Raw genomic sequence first — 25,366 nt, forward strand, 5'->3', positions numbered from 1 at the left:
ATGAGAACTGAAATGGAAATAAAACAAAAGCAGTCAGTAAAAATGAACAATTCTTTCAGCCTGGAGACTTTTGGCATATAGCCTGCAGTCACTGTCATAGGTTGATACCTCTCAGAAAATGAAGCATGTGGCGGGGTAAGAAATGTCTGCAAATCACCCATCAGAAATTTTACATCCATCTGACTTTTCCTAGTTCTTAATGTTTTGCAATTTTATTTGAAGCTGCTTTTTCTTCCACTTCTAACTCATCATTCAGCAATAAACTGTAGTAGATTATGTGATTCTTTACTCAACAAATATTAGCATATTCAAATATAATACCTTAAATTTCTTTAGAACTCCACATATTAGGCAGTTATCCAGTGCCCCATAACAACTTACCCCCCAAATTAGCCCCCTATAGAAAAGCATATATTTTCTTACATGATTTTAGGGTCAGAAATCCAGGAGCAGCTAAGCTGAGTGGTCTGGCTCATGTGTTTTCATGGGATTATCGTTAAGCAGGGTTGTCAGGGGCTTCAGTTATCTGAAGGCTTGACTGGGGCTGAGGGTTCTGTTTTCAAGTTGCAGCCTGTTGTCAGAAGGCCCTAGTTCCTCACCACACGGTTTTCCTCCATAAGGTTTCTCACATTATGGCAGCAGCCCTCCCTCAGATCAAGTAACAAGTACTCTACTTGAGAAATAGAGTAACCAAGACGAAAGCCACACTGCCTTTTTATTGCACAGCATCATTTTGCTTTATTGTATCTGTTAGAAGCGAGTCACTAAGTCCAGCTCATACTCAAGAGGAAGAGACTTAGGCTCCACTTCTTGAGGGAAGAGTATCAAAGAATTTGTAGACAGATTAAAACCACCATGTCCTGTCATGTAGAAAATGCTTGCACATAAAATGCAATGTGGTTTGATCTTTATTATGAGAGGTAGACAGAGAAAGCATCATTGTCCCCATTTTCCAGATGAAGACACCAAGATGCTGAGAGCTTACATGATCACACAGCTAGTAAGTGGCAAAGTTAATATTCATACCAAAGTCTTCTGAACTAAATCTAGTTCTATCCACATTTGATACCAGGTTGTCTCCAACTGGTCTGAACACTTCCTGAGGACGGGGAATATATGCTTAGCAAGAGTAGACACACACAATTGGGGCACCTGGGTGGCTCAGTCGGTTGAGCGTCCACTTTGGCTCGGGTCATGATCTCACGGTATGTGGGTTGGAGCCCCGCATCGGGGTCTGTGCTGACGGCCAGCTCAGAGCCTGAAGCCTATTTCAGATTCTGTATCTCCCTCTCTCTCTGACCTTCCCCTGCTCATACTCTCTCTCTTTCTCTCTCTCTCTCTCTCTCTCAGAAATAAATTTTTAAAAAAAGAGTAGACCCACAGAAATACTAGTTGAATAAATGAATGAATAAAAGAATCAGTGAGAATACTGTTCCTTCACTATATAAATGCCATTTAATAGATTCCATGATGTCTTAAAAAAGAAATGATATTTTGTTTCTGCCTTCAAAAAGGTTGGAGTGTACTTGGAAAGAGATAATATGTGCACATAAAAAATGATAATTCAAAATAGTGAGGTGAAAGATGCTACATCTTATAGAATTAAAATGCTCGGGAGGGAGCAGACCTGCAAGTCTTGGGCTTTAAGTCAGGAGACGTCCCTGTGGGTACATGGAGTCAGGAAAGGTTACCAAAGCAAGAAAATACGATGACCCCTTTAAGTATGTATTGTATTTATTTGACTCAGTTGAGAGCTTGAAGAAAACATTCTAAACAAAGAGAACAACGTGAGTAGTTGTGCATCGGCAAGGATGTTTGTGGCAATTTGAGAAAATATTAGTAGATAAGCTTGGGTCAGTGGGTGGGATTGTGTAGCAGAGAAGCAGGGGAGAAGAAGTAGTAGAGACAACCATAAGCCCCAGCCTAAGCTTTCTCCGTATTATCACTTAGGATATGAGGCTGAGAGTTCAATAAATATTTTTTAGAAAGGAAGTGATGTAATTTATTCACCGAATATTTACTAAACACTTACTCTTCTAGGTACTAGGAATACAACAGGGAACAAAAAAGAGAAAACAGCTATGCCCTCATGACACTAACATTCTCCCAGTTAAAAGCAGAAATTCATTTCTCCTAGCTGAGTTTTCCATGGGGTCAGTTGACATACACAACAACGTGGATGGAACTGGGGGGTATTATGCTAAGCGAAATAAGTCAGAGACAGACAGATGTCATATGTTTTCACTCATATGTAGAATTTGAGAAACTTTACAGAAGACCTCAGGGAAGGGAAGGAAAGATAAGTTACAAACAGAGAGGGAGGCAAACCATAAGAGACTCTTAAATATAGAGAACAAATTGAAGGCTAATGGGGGTGGAGGTTTGGGGGGCAGGGAAAATGGGTGATAGGCATTGAGGAGGGCACTTGTTGGGATGAGCACTGGGTGTTGTATGTAAGCGATGAATCATGGGATTCTACTCCTGAAGCCAAGAATACACTGTATACACTGTATATTAGCTAATTTGACAACAAAGTATTTTAAAAAATAAAAATAAAAAATAAAGATAAAACGTGACTTACATAATGCATATGTCAATCAAATCACCATGATGTACACTTTAAATACCTTAACAGTTTGTCAATTGCACTTCATGAAAGGTAAACAATAATAAATGAATAAATAAAAATGCGACTTAAAAGTCTGCTAAAAAAAAAAGAAAGAAAACAACTATGCCGTCATGACATTAACATTCTGCCGATTAAAAGCAGAAATTTATTTCTTCTAGCTGAGTTTTCCATGGCATTAGTTGACATACATTAAATGCGTCGATCAGAACAAACACCCTTATTTCTGTGAAGATATGCAAGGAGAGGAAAAGGACTTTTGTTCCCTTTAAGAAATGTGCTATGTAAAATAGTTCTAGTATTAGGGAAAGAATCCAGTGAGATAAACGTATTTGTCAAAAAGCAGGAAAACACATTACTTGATCGATTATGACAAGATAATGATATGGTTGGGAAATTTCTGGAGAGTCACAAGAGCTCCTTCAGGTAAGATCCTACCACACTGAACCTCTCAAGGCTGTTTTACATCAGTGGTTCTCACTAGGGAGATTTTGCTGCTCTCGCTCCCAAGGACATGTGGCAGTGTCTAGGGACATTTCTTATTGCCACAATTGGGGGGTGGTGGGGAGGGTGCTATTAGCCAAGGCCAAGGATGCTGCTACATATTGTATGGCACAGGACAGGACAGCCTCCACAACAAAGAATTCTCCAGTCCAAAATGTCAACAGTTCCGAGGCTGAGAAACCCTATTTTAGATCAAGGCTTGCATATAATAAGAGTAGCTCGTTCTCACTTGACTAAATCTGGACCTCTGTCAAAGTAATAAATTATGTTTGGAACAGTTTTCAGTCTGAAATGTCAAAAGATGTTAAATCAGTTGTGCATTATAGCTAAATGAAACTTATTTTCTTAGAATGAACCCCGAATTATATCTGGAAACTCCAAATTTTGTCTTGAAAACCTGAAGGGTAATTGTGAAATTGCATGATGACTGGCTGCCTCATGTCTCAGAGGCTGAGAGGATTCACCCTTTGTGTTCTTTGAAGAAAGGACGCAAGATGGGACATGTGATGGAAACCAACTTCAAAAAGCTATGGTTTCAGTCCAAATTCTAAGATGGAATGTGCTATATAATTCAGTCATAATTATTCAGCTACATGCCTGGCTGCAGACATCCGGTTTGTATTTTTTCTTCCTCAGAGAAGGGATAATTTTTAAACAAACGCAAGGTAATGGAAACAGTATTCTTTTACTAGAGAAGGGGACCCTTAGAACTCCGAGCCAACTGCAAGAGTTACCCGGGGAGCTGCGAGCATTTCAACCTGAACTGATAGGTGTTTTCTGAGTCCCAGCTGCATTTGCAGCAGTGTTCCAGGAAAAGACAGGAGGCTAACAAGCCAAGTGGGGAGATGAGACAAGCCAGTGGACGGACCAGTCTCAGGTGGGGCAGTACATGACTCAGGTGCTCCCGCTGCTGAGTAGAGCTCTATGCCTTCTAACTCTGACTTTGAATTGGCTCCGAGTCGTGTGACTTTAGAGAACAGGTCTCGGAAATTCTAACCCCAATGGCGGCAATCATTCAAGACTTACATTCATCCAACAGACACACACTGAGTGCCTACAAGGTGCCAGGAACTTTAGAGGCGCTGAGATACAGTGACGAACAAGACAAGCAGACACCTGGCTGCCCAGAGCTTACAATCTAGCAGGGCCCACCTGCCTCGCATCTATTTCACTGTCCACTGGGCCACAGGACTTTTGGCTCTGCCTCACTGCACATGACCCTTGGACCTGATGATGCTGGTTTTGATATTAAGCCTTCTCTCAAGCTTTAGCTGGTCCTCACAGTCTAGACCTTTCTATCCCTGAACACTTCAGATAAAATACCAGGTCCAGTCTGACTCTAACCATTGGCTAGCTCTCCAGGCAAGCACACCTGATCCTCAGCGGGTGGGGTAACAGACACTGAGGGGTACAGATTGTAAGAAGCAGCCCCCCAGGGGATGCACCCAAACTACTGATTTATGAGAAAGCATGTCAGAATGGCTGGAGGGATTACACTGGAAAATAAGCCATTGGACAAGATGGTCAAGTATAAATCACTGGGGGAAGCAGATCAGAAGATCAGTTGCAAGTCGAGATGTTGGATGTTAGAGTAAGAAGGGGATCTAGAGAAAGCTCTCTAGTCTGACAGGGTAGAGGAGTGCTGGCAACAGTGAGGAGTGGAATCAGGAAAGTCTGCACAGGGAGCTGGAAGGAAATACAGACTCAGGTGGAATGAAGATGAGAAATGGATCTTTAGACAGTCATCCTGAGCAAAGATCTAAAATTAAATGAGTGTTGGGCGTGAGAAGACAAGCAGGGTAAGTGCTGACGGTGCTTGCTGGGAGGACACAGCTTGCTTAGGTGAGGCGCAGCCAGGTGACCATGAGCTTCAGTTAAGGGCTAAGGATTTGGGCGGGAACAGAATGCCAACAAAGAGCTGCTATGGCTTTGACAGTATGTGAAAAATAGGAGTGAAACAGAGGTGACAGGTATGGTAAGTGGTAGCAGCAAGAATAGAGCATGAAGACCAAACGATGCAGATTGTACGTGATGTAAAGTGATAACGGTCTGAACTAGAGTGGGCGTGTGTAGCAGTGGAGAATACTTCAACAGAAGACCCAGCATGGCTGGTCTGCCTAAATATGAGGGATAAATAAAAGGTTTTTACAAGACTATCATACCAGTTTTTTTCCTAGTAATTACCTAAATTTTTAACCAACTAACCCTTTTATATTATAGCATTAAGCAATAATATTAACAATATTTGTTAGTATTTGAGTGCCTCTGCTGTGCCTGGCACCATTTTAAACTAGTAAATGCATTATCTCATTTCGTTCCCCCAACAACACAATGCTTTAGGCACTATTTTTATCCCCATTTTACAGATGAAGATATTGAGGCACAAAGAGTTTTTTTGTTTGTTTGTTTTGTTTTTATTTCTAGGAGAGAGAGACAGCGTGAGCAGGGGAGGGTCAGAGAGAGAGGGAGTCACAGACTGAAACAGGCTCCAGGCTCCGGGCTGGCAGTCAGCACAGAGCCCGACACAGGGCTCGAACCCAAGAACCGCGAGATCATGACCTAAGCAAAAGTCGGACGCTTAACCGACTAAGCCACCCAGGCGCCCCGAGGCACAAAGAGTTTAAGTAACTTAACCAAAGTCATAGAAAAAGTGCTAGATCCAGGATGGAGCCCAGACAAGTTTCAGAGCCTGAGTCCTACTGCCTCTGATAGTGCATGATGGGTGCTCAATAAATGTCTTTAGACACCGAATAAATCCATTCCTGTGTGAAACTGTATAGCTGACATGAAAAGGTCAACATGACAGTTATGCCTGTATTAATCTTTCTCTTCTCTGGATCAGTGTTTTCTGAGAAATGCAGCCTCCAGAAGTGGGGCTAACATTTCCTCAGTCAGAAATAAATTGGAGAAAAAGCCTCCTCCATCCATTACCCCTTTCCCTCTCAACATTATTATAATATAATTTCATTGTCCAGAGACATGTACAGAATCCATATAAAATTCCAGCGCTCTCCTTTAACACTGGGAAATTCTAATCATTTCATCTTCCCCACCACTTTGCACCTCGGGCTCCTTTTGCAAGTTGTTAAAGAATTTCTCATTTTTTTCCCATACCCATCACCTGTTAAGTCAAGGGTAGCCTTCTTGATGACTAGTTTACTTGGAGTATTTGTTTATCCAGTTTTCCTCCTTTGGAGCAAGGTAGCTCTGGGGAAAAAACAACTATTGGATGGCCTATTCTTCCATTCATTTCATAAATTATTGAGTGTCTGTAAATGCCCCAGGAGCTCGGTACTGCTTACTGTCATTTCCCCCAGTGGGGTCCTCGAAACCCTTCCTAGACCAGAAATCCAGCCATACACATTGCTTTAGCCTTTCAGTGAACACACATTCCCCAATTTGCCTCCCATGGGCAGACAGTCTTGTGCAGAGATTAAGATTTCATACCATATATTTCCTTTATGCTGGTGTGAAGGTCAATATGCACATAATCCTGACATTAGGGCTTGATGAAGGCAACTCACATGTGTTTAGATGTAGTTGATGGCCTATATTCATTTAAGTGCAGTTCTCCAGTTAATATCATTATGAGTTTAAAGGCTCTTTGGGCTGCGGGTGATTTGATGGAGTGCAGTAACACATTTGCAGGAGAGGCTAGGTGACTACACGGATAGACACTACGTCCACGTGTTGTAGCCACCCCAGCCGAGATCAGTGAACAGAATACAGGAACACAGATTGGCGTCACACACACTTCTTTATTCAGCGCTGGGCATGCTTGGGGAGCACCCAAAACAAGCAGCCCCGAAGAGCAGCAGGGGAGAGCTTATATTCTTGAGCTTATCAGGCTTGACTAGGGTCCCAGACATCTGTGTGACTAGGACCTGTTTCTTTAAGATACAAATATTGCCTATGTGGCAAGCAGGCTGCAGAGGCAGACAGCACAGTTATTGTGCTAACCTTCTGGTGCAGTTCTAGAGAAACTTATCTTGCAAGGGTGAGGCTAGCTTGCTATGCACACAGTGTTCTAATCTTCTAGTTTCTTATGTATAAAGAATATATTGGCCAAAGGTTATAACCAGAGGAGGGGGCTTTAACATTTCCCCTTTTTGTTGTGAATAAGTCAAATCATGGACTCATAATGCTCAAATAGCTCCTCACCCGGGGCTGTAGCTAGTCTCATATAGTTATGGTTAGATAATGCTAGTAACTTGATGGAGTTAATTCCCTGTGTAATGTAGTGCAGTAACCAGTTAAGAATGCAGGGACCAAATGTGAGCATGAGCAGGAGTATAATCAGGGGTCCAGCTACACCACTGAGTAGGGTAGTCAGCCAGGAGGACTAATTAAACATCCTATGATAACATGGTTTAGAAATAGTCCTCAAGCATTCTCTTTCATTTAAAATTTTCTGAACTAAGCACAAGATTTTTTTTTAATAACGCCTGAGTTATTAGTATAAAAACAGCCGGTTTCCCTTAGGCCCATATATGGTCCATCTTGTTACAGGTATAGCCAGTCAAGGCCATGTCTGTTCTGGAGAACAACTTCTGCAAGGGAGTCCACCTGTTCTTTCAGTTGACCAATAGTGTCTTTTAGAGTGTACTGGTCTTGATCTATCTGGTGGCTGAGTTCTTTTAAGCCAAGTTCACCTTGGATGTGGGCTGATGTGCCAACAGATGCTGAGCTGGCAATGCCAAGTCCCAGGAGCAAGGGGAAGAGGACAGGGGCTCCTCATCAGGTTTGGAGACCTTGCGAGACAAAGTGTAATCTTTCTTTTTTTTAAATTTTTTTAAATTTTTATTTATCTCTAGGAGAGAGAGAGACAGCATGAGCAGGGGAGGGTCAGAGAGAGAGGGAGATACAGACTCCGAAACAGGCTCCAGGCTCTGAGCTGGCAGTCAGCACAGAGCCCGACGTGGGGCTCGAACCCACGAACCGCGAGATCATGACCTGAGCGAAAGTCGGACGCTTAACCGACTAAGCCACCCAGGCGCCCCAAGTGTAAACTGTCTTTAGGCCCGTTGTAGAGGGATACCTGGGGCAAGACAAAAACTAAAATACAAATGTTAGTTTTCACCTGTGTCAAAGCTACCCGGTGAGGTGCATCGAGTAAGGCCTTTGTCACAAGTGAGCCAGGTGCTGTTGGGTGTCTGATAATATAGACTAGCATTGCCTGGGACAACAATGGTCTGGTTACAGTTTTCTAGATACCCAGAGGTGTCCCACGAGGTGCTTGATGAAACCAAACAGGTCCCAGTCCCCTGGACATCCCCGAAAGAGAGATGGGGGTGGGGGTGAGGAGTCCCATTAGCATCCTATATTATTTTTATTGGCCGTTAGGTTCTGGGAAAACCCCATTCCTATATAATAGGGGGGGTCTTGGATTTAGGCATAACCAACAATCTTGTCCAAGATCAGATGAGCTGGCATTGATAGTATGATGAACAGAGGAGAGCATTAGGAGCAGTTCGGACTGAAAGGCAGACGACGCAAGTGGCAGAGGGGCCAGTGGGGATACGGTAGGTGTGATAGAGAACATGCCCTCGCTAGGCTTGGTCAGTGGAGTAGTCTGGGGCATTGGCCGCGGTTATTGTTTTATTGGCAGTAGCAGCCTGGCCGGACCAATGGGCATAGGGTTTCTTGGTTGATCTTTCCCTTGTATATTAAAACAGAGGCCAGAGTCATATCCAGTTAAATACAGGCAAAGCCCCCAAGTCCATCCAGTGAGCCAGTAATGCTGTCCTGCAGTATTGCCTCTCTTGATGGTAATTACAATTGGGTTACGAGAACTCACCAGACAAGTGTTAGGAGGGACCCCCCTGGAAAGGGAGCGAAAGGGATCCTCTTGTTTTAATGAGCCCGTGAAGGTGGAAATAGTTTCATAACCCCATTGGACACATGACCATTGACTATTTCTTTCATAACCTAGTCCCCAGCTTCCTTGCCTATCCTGGATACCGGACCTCCAGCCCCAGGGGCAGGCATATATCCCTGTACCTTGTCATTTCTTTTCAGCTGGTTGTATGCCACATCCAGGACCACCTCTGTACCCAGAGTTGACACTGGCTCCACCGTAAGCTGAGGTAGTCCATTGTAAGATCTCAGCCCTGCAGATGGGGAAGAATCCCTTCCCCAATTTACAGAGGTCTACCGTTAGGTGAGGACTGGCAGCATTAGGGGAGTTGGAAGCCATTACTTCCCTGGAACTATTAACAACCGATTCCCAAATTCCAGGTTGATGAGTGTTTCTCCAAGCAGTGGAGAAACTAAGTAAGGTCAGGAGCCAGAGGACTGGAAGAATTTGACCTTGAGCTCTCCAGCAGGTTGGGCTTTCCATGCTGAGGCTGGTTTCAAATGGGAAACGTGTATCCAAAGTTTAATGCCTTGCACTTTCACAGCAGTAAGGATTGCTAGGTAGACAGTGCCAGGCCCTTTTCATTTGCGTTCCAATCCTTTGGAGGTGAACTTACAGACCCAGACTGAACCCCTGGGATGATATATCCGAGGGTTGTTGACAGTCACGTGTAGTTGAACCTGGCAAATAGAGGGCCAGATGTCCTGGTAGACCCTGTCAAGTGCCTGCAAGGATTATAGTTGCTGGCGAGAGGCTTGACTTCAGTGAAATAGACTTCCCAATGTTCACCCGGTTGGGTGCCTTGGCTCTGGTGTCCTTCTTTTGGAGCGGTCCTTCCTGGATTGACCTTTGCACAGGTCTTACAGCTGGGAGCTATGTGGTCAGCTGTAGATTTCTCTCCTGGGAAGAAGAAATGAGGTCCCAGGGCTTGGAGCATTTTGGTTCGGCCTAGATGAGTGGCTCGGTGGAACTGCTGGGGTAGACTGTGCGCTAAAGTTCACGGGAGCCCAACCTGTCCTGCGGGGAGGGACCACCATCCATCTTCTCTTTGGGTTCCTCCCCTGGAGTGGTAGAAATCCTAGTCCTCAGGTGGGTTTCTGGGGCAGCTCTGGCAGAGTGAGGACTTTTACAACTAGGATGTCCTTTCTTTTTGCTGCTTCCTTAGTAGCATAGTCCACCCAACGGCTTCCTTTTGCCTCATTGTGTTCCCCTTTCTGGTGTGCTTTGCAATGTACTATTGCAAGAGCTTTAGGCATCCAAACCGCATCCAGCAGGGCTAAAATTTCTTCCTTGTTTTTGATGTCCTTTCCTCCAGAGGTTAGTAGCCCTCATTCCTTATAGATTGCCCCATGAACATTAGCAGTAGTAAATACATACCGGCTGTCAGTCTAAATGGTAATAGTCTTTCCTTGCCCCATTCACAGGGCCTGAGTCAGAGCAATGAGTTCAGCTTTTAGGGCTGAGGTCTCCCAGGGAAGGGCAGTACTCCAAAGAGTCTCCTTTTCAGTAACTATGGCTGCCCCTGCATAGTGGACCCTGTTGTCAACAAAGTTATTGCTGACTGTAAACAAAACCAAGTCTGGATTCTCAAGGGGAGTATCCTTGAGGTCAGGGTGACTGGAGGGACTCTAAGACCTCTGGGCAGTGATGTGCTGGGGTGGATTCATTGGGGTCCGGCAGCAATGTTGCAGAATTCATGCAGGCAGCCTTAGAGAATAACAACTGAGGCTGGTCTAACAGCAGTACCTGATACTGGGTAATTATGGAGTGAGTCATCCAATGTTCTGGTGCCCGAAGAATAAGGTCTCAACTGCATGAGGGGCAATGACTTGTAGCTGTTGTCCAAATGTTAGTTTATCAGCTTCTTCTATGAGGAGGGCAGTGGCTGCAATGGCCCAAAAACAAGATGGCCAGCCTCCAGCAACGGGATCAAGTCTCTTAGATAAGTAGGCCACCGGCTTCCTCTAAGGGCCTATGGTATGGATAAGGACTCCTGTAGACATTCCTCGAGATCCATTGACAAACAGTTGGAAGGGCTTGTTTAAGTGTGGCAAAGCTAAGGCAGGAGCTGAGATGAAGGCCTGTTTCAGGGAATCAAAAGCCTGTTGTTCGCTGGGGCCCCGGACAAGGGATCCATTTCCCCCAGCAGCTGAATATAGGGGCTTGGCAATTTCTGCAAAACCTGAGATCCAGAGGCGGCAGTATTCCACTGCCCCTAGGAACGCTTGAACCTGCCTCCTGGTAGATGGGACAGAAACACCAGTGATTGCAGCAATGCGAGAGTCCGAAAGAGTTCTTTTTTTCTCCTTCTAAATTGCACCCCAGGTAAGTAACAGAGGGGGTGCACAACTGTGCTTTCTTAGCAGATACCTGGTAGCCAAGCTTGGCCAAATTCTCAAGTAAGTCCTTTGTAGCTGTTAGGCATTCCTCCTCGTTGTCAGCAACAAGGAGGGGGTCATCTACATATTGTAGCAGGGAGCAAGTGGGCCATTTCTGATAGAAAAAGGTCAGGTCCCAGCTTAAGGCTTCATTAAAAAGAGTGAGAGAATTTTTAAACCCTTGTGACAGATGGGTCCAACCAAGTCAATTGTCCAGAAAATCCTCCCTTTGGGTCAGTCCATTCGAAAGCAAAGATGGGCTGACTCACTGGGGCCAAAGGTATGCAGAAAAAATGCATCCTTGAGATCTAGCACAGTATACACAGTGCATTCAGGTAAGAGACTAAGGAGGGTGTAAGGATTGGGCACAGTCGGGTGGATGGTTTCAACCCGCTTATTGACCTCACGAAGGTGCTGTACTGGTCTATAGTCCATAGTCCCTGGCTTCTTGACAGGGAGCAAAGGTGTGCTCCAAGGAGATTGGCATGGAACCAAAACACCAGCTTCCTGTAGTCTCTGGATATGCACCCAAATCCCTTCCCATGCTTCCTTAGCCATAGGGTACTGCCGCATGTTGGCTGGAGTAGCGGTGGCTAAGATCGTCACTATTACCAGAGCGAGGTGACTAGCCAGTCCAGGTGGGTTAGTCTCTGCCCACACTAGGAATTTCTTGTTGCAGTGTAGTAAGGATATGGCTTTGGCATTCAGGCCATGCTTCTGTTAGGAGTAGGTATTCCTCAGAGAGAAGGCAGGAAGCAACCAGGATAGGAGCCGGCCCAGAAGGGTGAAACTCAGCCTGGGGAGTCTAGGTGGCAGAGGAGACAGTTGCCTGTAATTTTGGAAGCAAATTATGCCCAAACAGAGGGGCGGGGCATTCAGGAATGGCTAAGAAAGAGTGGGTAACAATACCTTTTCCCAGGTCCACAGCTCTTCCAGTAGTCCATGGGTATTTTTTAGGGGTCCCTCTTGCCCCTACAAGAGTAGTTTTGTTTTTGGAGAGAGGCCATCCACCCTAAGCAGCACAGAATGTGTTGCTCCTGTGTCGATGAGAAAGTGGACAGAATGGCCCCCTATCTTCAAAGTTACCCTGGGCTCTGAGGGGGCCAATAAGAAACCCCAACCCCCCTCAGTCATCTTCATCAGTGAGTAGAATCTTTTTAGGGCCTTCCTTGTTGGGATTTGGCCGCTCAGGACATTCATTCTTCCAATGTCCTTTGTTCTTACAGTAGGCACACTGGGTTTTTTTTTCCTAAGGGGGTCCTCCTTCCCTGGTCTTGTTGATTAGGGTGCCGGGGTGGACCCCAGCCCTTTTGTTCTTTTCTGTTGTGCTTCTCTTCTCGCATGGCTGCTACCATAATTTTGGCCATGCACTTTGGATCGTCTGGAGTCTCTCAGTTGTTAAACACCTTTTGAGCAATCTCTAACAATTGTGAGAGATTCATGCCAGCAAATCCTTCCATTTTTTGCAGTTTTCCGCATATATCTGGGGCTACCTGAGTAGCAAAGGTAACATTAATTGCCCATTGATTTTCGGGGGCTTCGGGATCTACCGGGGTGTAAACCTGGTAGACCTCCTGTAAGTGTTCTAGGAATGTGCCTGGGGATTCCTGTGGGCCTTGAATAACTTCCTTCATCTTGGATAAGTTAGTGGGCTGACAGGCAGCCTTATGGATCCCTCCAATTAGAATCCGGTGGTACCGGTCTAATACTGTGCCATCTGGCCTGGTATTGGGGTCCCAAGTGGGGCGCTCTGAGGGAAATGTATCGTCAATTTGCTGACGGGTTTCCTCAACTGACCTCCCACCCACAGCTATCTTTTGGGCCTCTCTCCGAATTCTGCCTCTTTCCTTGCAGTGAACAAAGTCACCAAGAGCTGTTGACAATTGTCCTATGTGGGGCGATATCTCTGAAAAACACTCTCTAGCAACCCTGTGAGAGCCTGTGGCTTTTCAGAGAAAGGGGAATTCTGTGCCTTCCAATTGTACAAATCAGATGTAGAAAAGGGGACATAGACCATGAAGGGCCTATGCGCGGTTCCCTGTGGTTGGGCTTCCTGCAAGGGAGGACCTGGGCCGCAGCCGAGGTAGAGCTGTCCAGCGACGCAGCCGACTGCTGGGAACCATAAGAGTTTGCCGCGTGGGTGTGCAGAGGGATTAGAGGGCCCTCCCCATTACCCGATGTTCTAGGGTTATATTCGGGAGGTACTTAACATGCTGGGGGAATGGCGAGGGGATTTCAAGGGAGTTCCCACAATCAACACTCTGGAACCTGCCAAGAGTGCACATTGTTTTAGCTAAGGGGGAGGTCATTGAACTAGGTTCAACCATTGGTCAATGTAGGGGAATTGATCATGGTGACCAGGATTACCTGTCACAACCCTCCAAACATCCTGTACCCTGTGTGGGCCAAAAGACCCAAGTGATGGGCTATCCGACCTCAAAATGGGGCCATTCCAATTCATAGAGGTTCTCAATTTTCCTGGAGTTAATTTTACACCATAACCAACACCTTCCACAAATCCTTCCTCAAAATGCCTAAGCATACAACCCAAGGGGGTCTGTTTTTTCGGTGGCCCACCCCCCACTGCAAGTGCTAAGCACAGACCCTCAAAACACAGACAAACAGCTACAGTTAACAGAAACCAGAAACCAGGGGCCAAACGGCCACAGACCAGACCACAGTTAACAGAAACCAGAAACCAGGGGCTCTGAGGGCGTCCCACTCCTTGCTGTGGAAGAGGGAGTTCAGGCTGCGTCCGGCTCTCCCTCCATCCTTATGACTACTCTACAGGAATACCTGGTCCTCGACGGGTGGTCGTCCGAGGAGAGCCAGCAACAGGAAAGAAGGTGTCCAGACGCGCCAGTCCACGCTCGGTCACTGCATGCCGCACCGGGCCCGGCCTGGAACGTCTCAGGGCGGCCATCCCCTAGACCAAGTCAAGCACAGCAGCCGGGACAGGAGTGGCAACCAAGATGTTCAGACGCAGGACTCACCTGAGGATCTCGCCGGGGCCTCAAAAATGTTGTAGCCACCCCAGCCGAGATCAGTGAACAGAACACAGGAACACAGACTGGCGTCACACACACTTCTTTATTCAGCGCTGGGCATGCTTGGGGAGCACCCAAACCAAGCAGCCCCGAAGAGCAGCAGGGGGGAGCTTATATTCGTGAGCTTATCAGGCTTGACTAGCTTCCCAGGCATCTGCATTCCCTGTTTCTTTAAGATACAAATATTCCTATGTGGCAAGCAGGCTGCAGAGGCAGACAGGTTATTGTGCTAACCGTCTGGTGCAGTTCTTGAGAAACTTATCTTGCAAGGGTGAGGCTAGCTTGCTGTGCACACAGTGTTCTAATCTTCTAGTTTCTTATGTTTAAAGAGTATATTGGCCAAAGGTTATAAACGGGGGAGGGGAGGGCACTTGGGTGGCTCAGTCGGTTAAGCGTCTGACTTCGGCTCAGGTCATGATCTCACGGCTTGTGGGTTCAAGCCCTGCATCGGGCTCTGTGCTGACAGCCAGCTCAGAGCCTGGAGCCTGTTTCAGATTCTGTGTCTCCCTCTCTCTGACCCTTCCCTGCTCATGCTGCCTCTCTCTCTCCCCCAGAAATAAATTAAAAAAAAAAAAATTAAAAAAAAAATAAACGGGGGAGGGGGCTTTAACAGACAGAGTGGAATGTCAAGTGAAAATGTTACAATTTGAAAAAATTAAATTTTCAGATTCAGTTTTATGTAGAAATAAGCCAAGGTCTCAGACAATTGAGCTTGACAAACCAGATCACAGAAGCACCCTGAACTTACAAATAACTTTTACTTTTTGTTGAATAAATAAGCTAAACTGGGTAAATTAGCAAAAAAAAGAGAAAAAAAGAATTTTCCTTTCCCCATTATTCCCTGTCCAAATGAGCTCTGTTGAATAATTTCTCCTTAGCCCCTGAAAGCTTTTTTGGTGATTTTCATATAATAAATGTTGTCTGGTCCCTTTCAGACTCCAGAACAGTCTTGTGTCAATAATTAAAAAGGCTTGACAAATGTAATGTCAAAACTTGCAAAAACTAATTTGATCCAGAACTTTGTCCCCTTCCTGCCCACCGTGTGTTGGTGTGCCTCAGCTGCAGAAGCCTGGGATGCAAGGTTGTGTGTTTTATGTCTGTGGGGGGTGGAGGAAATGTCTTTTTGATTTTCTAGCTCAGTCTCTCCTCCACTCCTGGTTGTTGGTTAGGGGTCATAGTAGGTGGAAAAGAGGAGAGAGATAGATGAGAAAAGACCTTCCTTGACAAGCTGACTGCAACCTGACCTAGGTGCCCTGTGGATGGGGAGAATAAAAATTGCTGTCTTGACCTCATGGGGCACTCTGCTGGATTTCTCAGAAATCTGGGACTGGCCCCTGGCTCTTGTCCCCTTGATGCAGGGTGCAGGCCCTGCCTTTCCACCAGGCTCCTGTTTATTATCGCCCTGCAGCACATGAGCTGCTGGAGGTCTGTCCCCTTAAGAGATTTTTGTTTCTCCGGTTATTCCTGGGTGAGATTTCTGTCCATGGCATTCTGTTTTATCTGGGAAAACATGCACCTGGGCCTCCTATTTGGGGAAAGTGTTCCTCTTCTCCAACATGGCCATATCTCTCTTCTCAACACTATTAGTCAAGCACAGGCCCCCAGTGTAGTCTCTTTAGCCTGAGTCAGGCCCTGGCCTTCTTCATCCCAAACTCCAGGACACTTAGGCTAACAGCTCCGAGTAGTTCTCTTGAAACCACACTTCGCTTGGGCTAAGGTAAAGGGGAAGATTCTTCTTTTACCCACCACCTGAATGAGAGGGGACCTGACTCGTAGCAGGTGTGCCTAGATGGCTCAGTCAGTTAAGGGTCGGACTCTTGATTTCAGTTCAGGTCATGATCTCATGGTCAGTCTTGAGATCCAGCCCTGCCTGTGTTGGGCTCAGTGCTGAGCAGGTACAGGCTGCTTAGGATTCTCTTTTGCTCTCTCTCTCTGCCCCTCTACCACTTGTTCTAGTTCTCTCTCTCTCTCTCTCATTCTCTCTCTCACAAAATAAATAAATATACATTGAAAAAAAATCCTCACCTGGGAGCACTTCTGCCTCTTGCATAGTCTTGAGATTGATGATGGACCAGAGTCCATAAGCAAAAACAAGCAAGTATACTACATCAAACTAAACAACTTCTGTGCAGCAAAGGAAACAACAAAGGTAAAGGTAACCTATACATTGGGAGAAAATATTTTTAAATCATATATCTGATAAGGGGTTAATACCCAAAATATATAAGAAATTCATTCAATTCAATAGCAAAACAAGAAACAACTCATTGAAAATAGGCAAAGGACCTAAACAGACATTTTTCCAGAGGAGACATACAAATAGCCACCAAGTACATGAAAAGATGCTCAACATCACTAGTCATTAGGGAAATGCAACTCCAACCCACAATGAGATATCACTTCCCACCTGTTAGGATGGCTACTACCAAAATGAATGAATGAATGAATGAATCATAAAAGATAACAAATGTTGGTGAGGATATGAGAAAAGAGAACTCTTGTTGCTCTCGGTGGGAATGTCAATTGTTGTAGCCATTATGGAAACCAATATAGAAAACAGTCTTTGAAGTTCCTCAAAAAAGTAAACAATGGAACTACTATGTGACCCAGTAATCTCTATTCTGGGTATATACACGTGAAGGAAAGAAAATCAGTTACCTCTAAGAGATATGGTAACAACCAAAGCTTCACTGGCAAATGAATGGGTAAATAAATTGTGTGTGTGTGTGTGCGTGTGTGTGTGTGTGTGTGTGTGATTCAGCCTTAAAAATGGAGATTCTGCCATTTGCAACAACATGAGTGAACCTGGACAACATTATACTAAGTGAAATAAGATAGACAAAGAAAAATCCCCTACATGATCTCACGTATAAGTAGAATCTAAAATAGTGTACTACATGGAAGCAAAGTGTAGAACAGTAATCACTGGGGCGGGGAAGAGGAGACAGTGGGGATATGCTGGTCAAAGGGTACAAAGTTGGAATTATGTAAGATTAATAAGTCTAGAGATCTTATATACAGCATGATAATTATAGTAATACTATATCGAATATTAGAAATTTGTTCAGAGTAGGTTTCAGGTGCTCTCATAAAAAAAAAAAACAACAAATGGTTACTACATGAAGAGTGATATGTTAATTAGTTGACTGTACCAATCATTTCACTATGTATGTGTGTATCAAATCATGTTGTTACCTTAACTATATACACCTTTTTATTTATAAAATAAAATAAAAACCTGAGGCAAGAGAAATAAAAACAAAAATAAACTATTGGTACTACATCAAAATAAAAAGCTTCTGCAGAGCAAAGGAAACAATGAAACTAAAAGGCAACCTACTAAATGGAATAAGATATCTGCAAATGAAATATATGCTAAATGGTTAGTATCCAAAATATATAAAGAACAGATACAATTCAATACCAAAGAAACAAATAATCCAATTAAAAACTGGGCAGAAGACATAAATAGACATTTTTCCAAAGAAGACTCAAATGGCCAACAGACACAGAAAGATGCTCAGTGTCACTCATTATGAGGTAAATGTAAATCAAAGTTACAATGAGATATCACCTCATACCTATCAGAATGGCTGAAATCAAAAACACAAGAAACAAGTATTAATGAGGATATGGAAAAAAAGGAATCCTCCTGCACTGTTGGTGGGAATGCAAACTGGTGCAGCTACTGTGGAAAACTTAAAGTTCCTCCACAAATTGAAATAGAACTACCCTATAATCCTGAAATCACACTACTGAGTACTTACCAAAACCAATAACAACAAAAACAACTACAACAAAACAAAACAAAAAAAACCTCACCAATTTAAAGGGATACATACATCCTTCTGTTTATTACAGCATTATTTACAATAGCCAAACTCTGGAAGCAGCCTGAGTATTCCTCAATAGATGAATGGATGTAAGAAGATGGATATAAGAAGATGTGACTTATATACATATAATGAAATATTATTCAGCCATAAAAAAGAATGAAACTTTGCCATTTGCAACAATGTGGATAGAACTAGAGAATATTGTGTTAAGCAAATGACTCAGAGAAATACAAATACCATGTGATCTCTCTTATATGTGGAATTAAGAAACAAAACAAATGAGCAAAGGGGAAAAAAAAAAAAAACACCCAGAGAGAAGCAAACCAAGAAACAGACTTTTAACTATAGAGAACAAACTGATGATTACCAGAGAGTAGATGGATGGCAGGAGGGGTGAAATAGGTGATGAGGTTTAAAAGAGTACACTTCTCACAATAAAAAGATAAATAAATAAAATGGTAAAAAAATCAGCAAATAGTAGATAAAGTATTTTGTGAAATATGAAAGCAACCATGACAAGGTGATGGTTTAGCCACTGGGAAGATCCACAGAAAGCTGTAGTTCTCGGCAACAGTGTAATGGATTGGCAAATAATGATCAGAGCTCTAAAAGCATGGCCAAAGTTGTGGATGCTTGAGGAAAATAGGGGAAAACAAGAGAACGAAGAAGAGGAAGAACATCAGTATGGGTAGTGCCTTTCCCAGTGGATTATTAAAAGCAACACAAGGTAGTAGGCATGCAGAACACCTAATATAGTACCTGGTTATAAGTTTCAAAATGTTACACTGTATTATTTGCCCCCTTGAATGTCTTTGGAAAGTGGTAGGAACCTAAAGCAGGAAATAGAGTGGTTGATTAATTAACCAGGCTATCTTTGTCTAAGGGGTGTGTGTGTGTGTGTGTGTGTGTGTGTGTGTTTTAAGAAAAACAAATAATCTAACCCTAGACATATGTGTCTACTACTACTTGAGATGGATACTTATGTAAATAAAGCCCACCAGGATCATGGTCACATCAGTGGAGAAAGAAAATGGATGGAAAGGGATGGCAAATATCTACAAAGCTAGCCTGAAAATTTCCGTGTTACATCTAATTTATTATATTTCCGCTACTCTACTCTCCTTTTGGCTCGCTTTGCTTCACCCAAATTGGCCTTCTCACTGTTCCCACAGCATAGCAGAATTGCTTCCACCTCAGGCCTTTTCACTTTTCCCCTCTGCCTAGAAAATTCTTTCCCCCAAAATCTACACAGCTCACACTCTCATCTTCTCCCAATCTTTGTTCAAATGTCATCTTCTCAGTGAGACTTTTCATGACCACCTAATTCAAAACTGTAGCCTTCTCCAACTCACTTCCTTTCCCCTTTCCCTGCTTTATTTTTCTCCACAGAATTTTTTAACCATCTGTAGAATTCATTAGTTTGGGTTGTCCTCTCAAGAAAGTGAATCCCATAAGGGTCTTTTTTTTTTTGGTCTGATTTGTCTACTGATGTATCTCTATCACCTAGAAAAGTGATAACACCTGGTTGTAAGTATTGATAACTCAGTAAATATCTTGGAGCTTAAGGATATTTTTCAAGCACAGAGGAGGAAGAGATTAACAAAGGAAAGGCTTCAGGGAGAACAGAATAAGGCTCCATAAAGAAAATGGCACCTGGTCAGGGCTTGAAGACTGGGCAGTCATGTAATGGGAGGTTGAGAGGGGGTGACGGGGGAGAATCAAGAGACTATCAATTATCTGGGAGGCTGTGTGCTAGGGACCATGATTGAATTCCAGGGCTACCCCCTGGTTCTGTAGCAAGGCTAACTATACTTTATAAGTCTACCAGAGTCGAATGAATAAAGTCTCTGGTGTCAGACAGGCTTGAGTTCAATTTCTATCTCTGCTGCCTCCTAGCTGTGTAATCTGGGCAAGTCCTTTTACCTAATACTGTTTCCTTATCTTAGAAACCAGGAGTTAGTAATATCTAGTTCATATGGTTATTCAGAGAATCAAATATGTAAATGTTTAAAGAGCCACTCTAAAGCTAAGACCCCCACGAGCCAGTCTGGAGAGGCATGCCACGATCCAAACAGGAGTCCAGCAAATACAATTCATCTCAAAATAAACCAAGACCTTTACCTGTATTTTTTAATTCCTTGAAGGAGGAAACCATGACCAAATCAGCATTTACTTCTTTTTTTTTAATTACCATTTTATCTTTTATCCTCCACTGACCTTGCATCACGACCGCTCCCCTGTCCCTGTCATTTGGTACAGAGTAAGTTCGTATTAAATGATCTTTGAAATTTAAGTTGTTTGGGAAACATCTCAACATTTCCCCCAGATGAACCCCCCGGGAGATCTCCAGCATTTCCCTCTGTTTCCCTTCTCTGACAGTGAGTGGGACAGTCACCAGGAAGCTGGTAGGAGTCCAGATGAAGGGATTCCCTTCTGCTTCGTAATGTCACAAGGAGCCCACCAGAACTAGCTCTTCAAGAACACGATTCTGTCTCCTCCATCACACTCAGACCCGACTAGAGCTGCCTTCTAGCTTAATTGAATTTCTAGTGATAATATAAAGGGGTAATTTTTAATTTCCGTGAAAAAAAATGTCTAAGTTCAAATAGGAATGAGCTAGGAAAGTTTTGAAACTTCTCATCTAACCTCATGGCAGTTTTCAAATTAATATGGGCAAGACATTTTGAACAAAGTAGTGTTTTCTCCTAACCCCCTTCTTCTTTCCTGGAAACTGGGTCATTCATATGTATCTCTGGATACTCGCAAGCTTCATAACAATAAGCACTCAAATTGAAGAACATGTAAACAACCAGCAAACAAAGCAGGACACCTTTGTCACTAGGTTTGGCGTATTGCTCGCCTACACAGTATGTCATAATACAGAGCCAAGTATTGAGTGCCGGAGAGGCTTTGCTCTATTATGAGTATAAATAAAACCTTGAAACAGAAAAGACAAAACAACAACAACAACAACAAAAATCCCACAAGCTGCTTTATTCACATGCTGAAATATATGATTAATATGAATCTTAAACACTCGGCTAAAAAGAATATATATATATATATATATATAATTCTTTTAAAATGCTCTATTTTATGTCAAAAGACAGCCAGTTACGTCCTCTTACAGTTACGGATCTCCAGGCCAGGCTCTGGAAAGAGATTTCTTCTGAAAGCAAAAACAACCAAACAAAACAACACTGAGAAACAAGCAGTGTTTCTGCCCTTGTGAGCCACAGTTCGATCACTGTCCTCTGCTGCTGAGGCGGCGGGTGTGCACTGTGACAAGCAGTGGCTCACACCCTCATGCCCAATTCAGTTCACCACAGAATAAACCCTCCTTGAGAGCTTACAAAGGCCCAGCCCTGGATAGACACGCCCCACACATTGCTGTTACTAACAGTGTGAGTCCTTGACCTCCAGGCTCCTGCCACCCTCTCCTGCTCCCACTCGAGTTTGCGACAGTCCTCAGTGGAGCCTTCCTGAGACTCTGAATAAGCCGTTTCTTCTTTCATGTGTTCTCTTTGGATTGGTTTCTGTGATTCTTTGGTTGATGTCCATATCCTCTGAACTTCAACTCCAGTGCGGTGCCCCCAGTGCCGAGCACAATGCCTGCAAGACAGAGGCTCCCAAATGCTGGGTCAATAAATGAAAGAACGTAGGAAGGGAGTACAAGAGTTAACACCGTGAAGACTGTTGGAGATCAGGTCATGTAATGCCAAGGAACCTTGAAGCATAGTGTAAAGCCAAGGGGAGTGAGTGGGGTTTAATTTACCTAAAGTACTAGATAGTTTTCTAAATGGCTTCAGCTCTGACTTGCACATGAAAGTCAGGGTCTCATGGTAAAGGGATCATTCTGTCAATAATCTATGCAACCTGGTACAGACCCTCAGGCCAAGACCCAAACAAAATACAGCTGGACGCCAATAAAACTGAAATGAGCGTGGGCTTCTTGGGGCTATGACGGGGTGTCATCGATCCTTTTGTTCCCAGAAGCTTACTGGCACACAGTCAGCCCTCCACAAGCCCTACAGGCCTACGAGAGGAAGCATAGAGCAGCACCGATACGTAGGCCAGACAAGAGACACAGTAACACAAAGATCAAGGTGGTGTGCGATCCTGGGGCTGTCCGTGTTCCTCCTCTCATGTGGTCCAAGAACAACATGTAGATGGAATCGAATGGATGAATTCTCCTTTCCCAGCAGTAAAGTCGCAGTAAGCAAGAATTTATGTTGCATTATTTTCTGATTCTCCAGAAAAGAAATTTACTCAGTCATTTTAATACACATGAAATTCTCAGTCATCATACAACATCAGGATTCCACTGATTCCTGACAGAATCAAATCACGTGGAGCCGATGGTCGGCGCAATAGCTGGCTGGGGAAAGTGTCCATTGTTTGTAAGTAAGAGGCATTTTAAAAGGTGATTGCCAATTGCTTATTAGGCTGAGATTTCTAGGTAACAGTAATATTGCCTGCAAATGATACGAAGTTCTCTGATGATTACCTCTTAGTTCTTTTTCTTCATTAATATCACTGTTGTTATCATATCACCACTTTAAAACCATTCCTTTCTGCTTTCACTTACATAATCACTTGGTGAATTCTATGGAGGTTAGTTCTCAGAAAGAGAGGGAGGGAGCGGGAGAGACGAAGAAAGGAAGGAAAGAATGAAGGAAGGAAGGAAGGAAGGAAGGAAGGAAGGAAGGAAGGAAGGAAGGAAGGAAGGAGGCTGCATTACAAAACAATTGTTGATCATTTCTCTAAATTACTTTAAATGCATAAGCCATGATGCCAATTTATCAATGTGTCCTACGTGTATTTTTTCAGGAATTTGGTTACCCATGTTTTTTATTTAAGCATGTCATTTCTCAGAACTGAGGTGCCTGGGAGGGTGGGATGCCATTCACGATGAACTAGAGCTTACAGGTGAATGACCGTTCTGACTGTCATACTTTGAAGATATTGTATTATTATTACACACAGTATACAGTATTCTTTTTTAAAAGACTGGGGAGAAATTTCCTCTTTAATCACAATAAAAAGAATTGCTGTGTTTCTCTTGAAAACTGACTGTTGTTATCCTATGATGGCCACAAATGGCAGAATATAAACCCTTTATTTCTTAGCATCATTACTAGAAAGTTCTGATGAAATGTCGGACTCAAATCTATTAAGAGTACATGACATCAAGAAATGCATTTTGTGTACTGTCCCCACTTAGGTTTAGACAGAGGTTAACATACTTTTTCTAACTATATTTTCCTTGTCTCTAGTTTCCCTTTCTATCTCCTTCTTTTATCTTGTTGAATTGAATATTTATGTATATGACTTTAAATATGTTTTTGGAACAAAGGAGAAATACACACAAATAAAATGCATTAAACATTTGTTTTCCCAAGAGATAAACCATTTTTTCAAATGGACTGTGATAGAGAATTTTTCATTTTCAATCTACCTTGCTTCATGCCCTGAGATATTTTCAAATGAATATGAATTAGTCTTTCATTTACAGGGCGGGGGAGGGGAAGAGAGAGGAGAAGAATGGCAAAGGACAGACTGTAAAGATGGGGATGATTTTGAAAACTAAGAACTGAAGTAGATATGTAACCATATTTAACATATGAAAATATTGTGTGCAATTGTGAAAACTCACTACAAGGTAATTTCCATGAGGACAAGGACCTCGTGTTCATTGTTGCATGTATACTGGAGTCTGGCACACAATAGACGTTAAAACATCAGATTTTGAAAGTGTGAATGTGATACACTTGGAGAACTGAGTTAATATCACATAAATGATATGGAATATTGTGTACGTAGCCACAAGCATATGCCTTTTGGATGCAGGTGCATAGTTTGTAAAATGAAGCCATTAGACACTGTATTTATCAAGGTTCTTTCTTTTTTTCTTAAAAATTTTTAATGTTTATTTATTTCTGAGAGACGGAGAGATACAGATAATGAGGAGGGGAGGGGCAGAGAGAGAGGGAGACACAGAATCTGAGGCAGGCTGCAGGCTCTGAGCTGTTGTAACACAGAATCTGACATGGGGCTTGAACTCACAAACTGAGATCATGACCTGAGCAGAAGTTGGACGCCTAACCGGCTGAGCCACCCAAGTGCCCCTCACCAAGGTTCTTTCTGATGCTAATATTCCATGCTCTGCATGCCACCCTTGTTAATTATGGCAACATATCAAACATGGGAATGTATATACCTATAACAGTTTGGGAAATTTGTTTTCAAAATAGGATATCCAGCTACATCATCAACAGCCCTTGGAGATGTGGGTATATCGACTCCAAATACCACTCCTCAAAGTGAGTATAGTAAGGCTTTCTTTATGTGACTGAAGAGAGACAAAACACAAGTTTTAGTATAGCCATGACAATGTTGAGGTTTGGGCCAAAGGCTACATTTTTCATTTAATGTTTGATGTCTTGGTTTTGAGTTGCTCTGTGGCAAATTGTAATCTAATTGGTGGCTATATATTGATAGGACAATCACTGTAATCTTAAAAATATGGGTTGGTGAATTATTATACTGTACGTTTCATTTCTCATGGAATTTTAAGGTAACATTAAAGTAATCTTGACAGTACTCCCAGTGATCTGAGCTGGCAACAAGAACAGAAAAAGAAAGAAAATCAGTGACAAGTTGGCATTAAGCATAAACTACAGAGCTTTTGCTTAATATGCCAGCTGCGTTCCTGTGTAGGAAAGCGTATTTTCAATTTCAGATTTCCCCAAAGTCACATAGATTAAAAATTCAGTGCATCAAAGTAAAGTTAAATTACAGCTGTACAAAAAGGTTGGATTCTAAGAATTTTGTCTTTCAGCCAGCAGTTCCAGTGCGACTACCCAAGGCCTCAACTACTCCTGGACCTCAGGCAGGAAAGATACCAATAACTGTAAGTGTCACTGTGAGTCCCTTGGGGTCTCCTGGGCCCCATTTATTCATCCAATACATGTCATGCACAACTACTACATGCTCTGTTCATAATTGTATTAACAAACACTAAACAAAGCATCTACTGTGTTTACAGCATTGTTGTAGTTGCCAGGGATACATCTGTGAACAAAAGAGATCTATGTTCCAAATTTTAGTGGAAGCGA

At 43.2% G+C, this 25,366-nt stretch overlaps 1 protein-coding gene across 7 annotated transcripts in view; it reads left to right on the forward strand.

Annotated features, from left to right (window-relative positions):
* The window catches only part of CD96 (CD96 molecule), a 113,016-nt gene that overhangs the window by 70,181 nt on the left and 17,469 nt on the right, over nucleotides 1-25,366 (forward strand). For 6 of the 7 annotated variants that reach the window (XM_039250386.1, XM_039250381.1, XM_039250382.1 and 3 more), the window contains 2 exons: nucleotides 24,503-24,571; nucleotides 25,090-25,161. The exons of the other annotated variant lie outside the window; for it this stretch is intronic. In XM_039250386.1, coding sequence (XP_039106317.1) covers nucleotides 24,503-24,571; nucleotides 25,090-25,161 — 141 coding nt within the window. The remainder of the gene's footprint in view (nucleotides 1-24,502; nucleotides 24,572-25,089; nucleotides 25,162-25,366) is intronic. 7 annotated transcript variants of the gene reach the window in all.

This window comes from Hyaena hyaena, unplaced genomic scaffold, assembly GCF_003009895.1.
Source record: "Hyaena hyaena isolate Hyena2069 unplaced genomic scaffold, ASM300989v1 scaffold_366, whole genome shotgun sequence".
In the NCBI taxonomy this organism is placed as follows: Eukaryota; Metazoa; Chordata; class Mammalia; order Carnivora; family Hyaenidae; genus Hyaena; species Hyaena hyaena.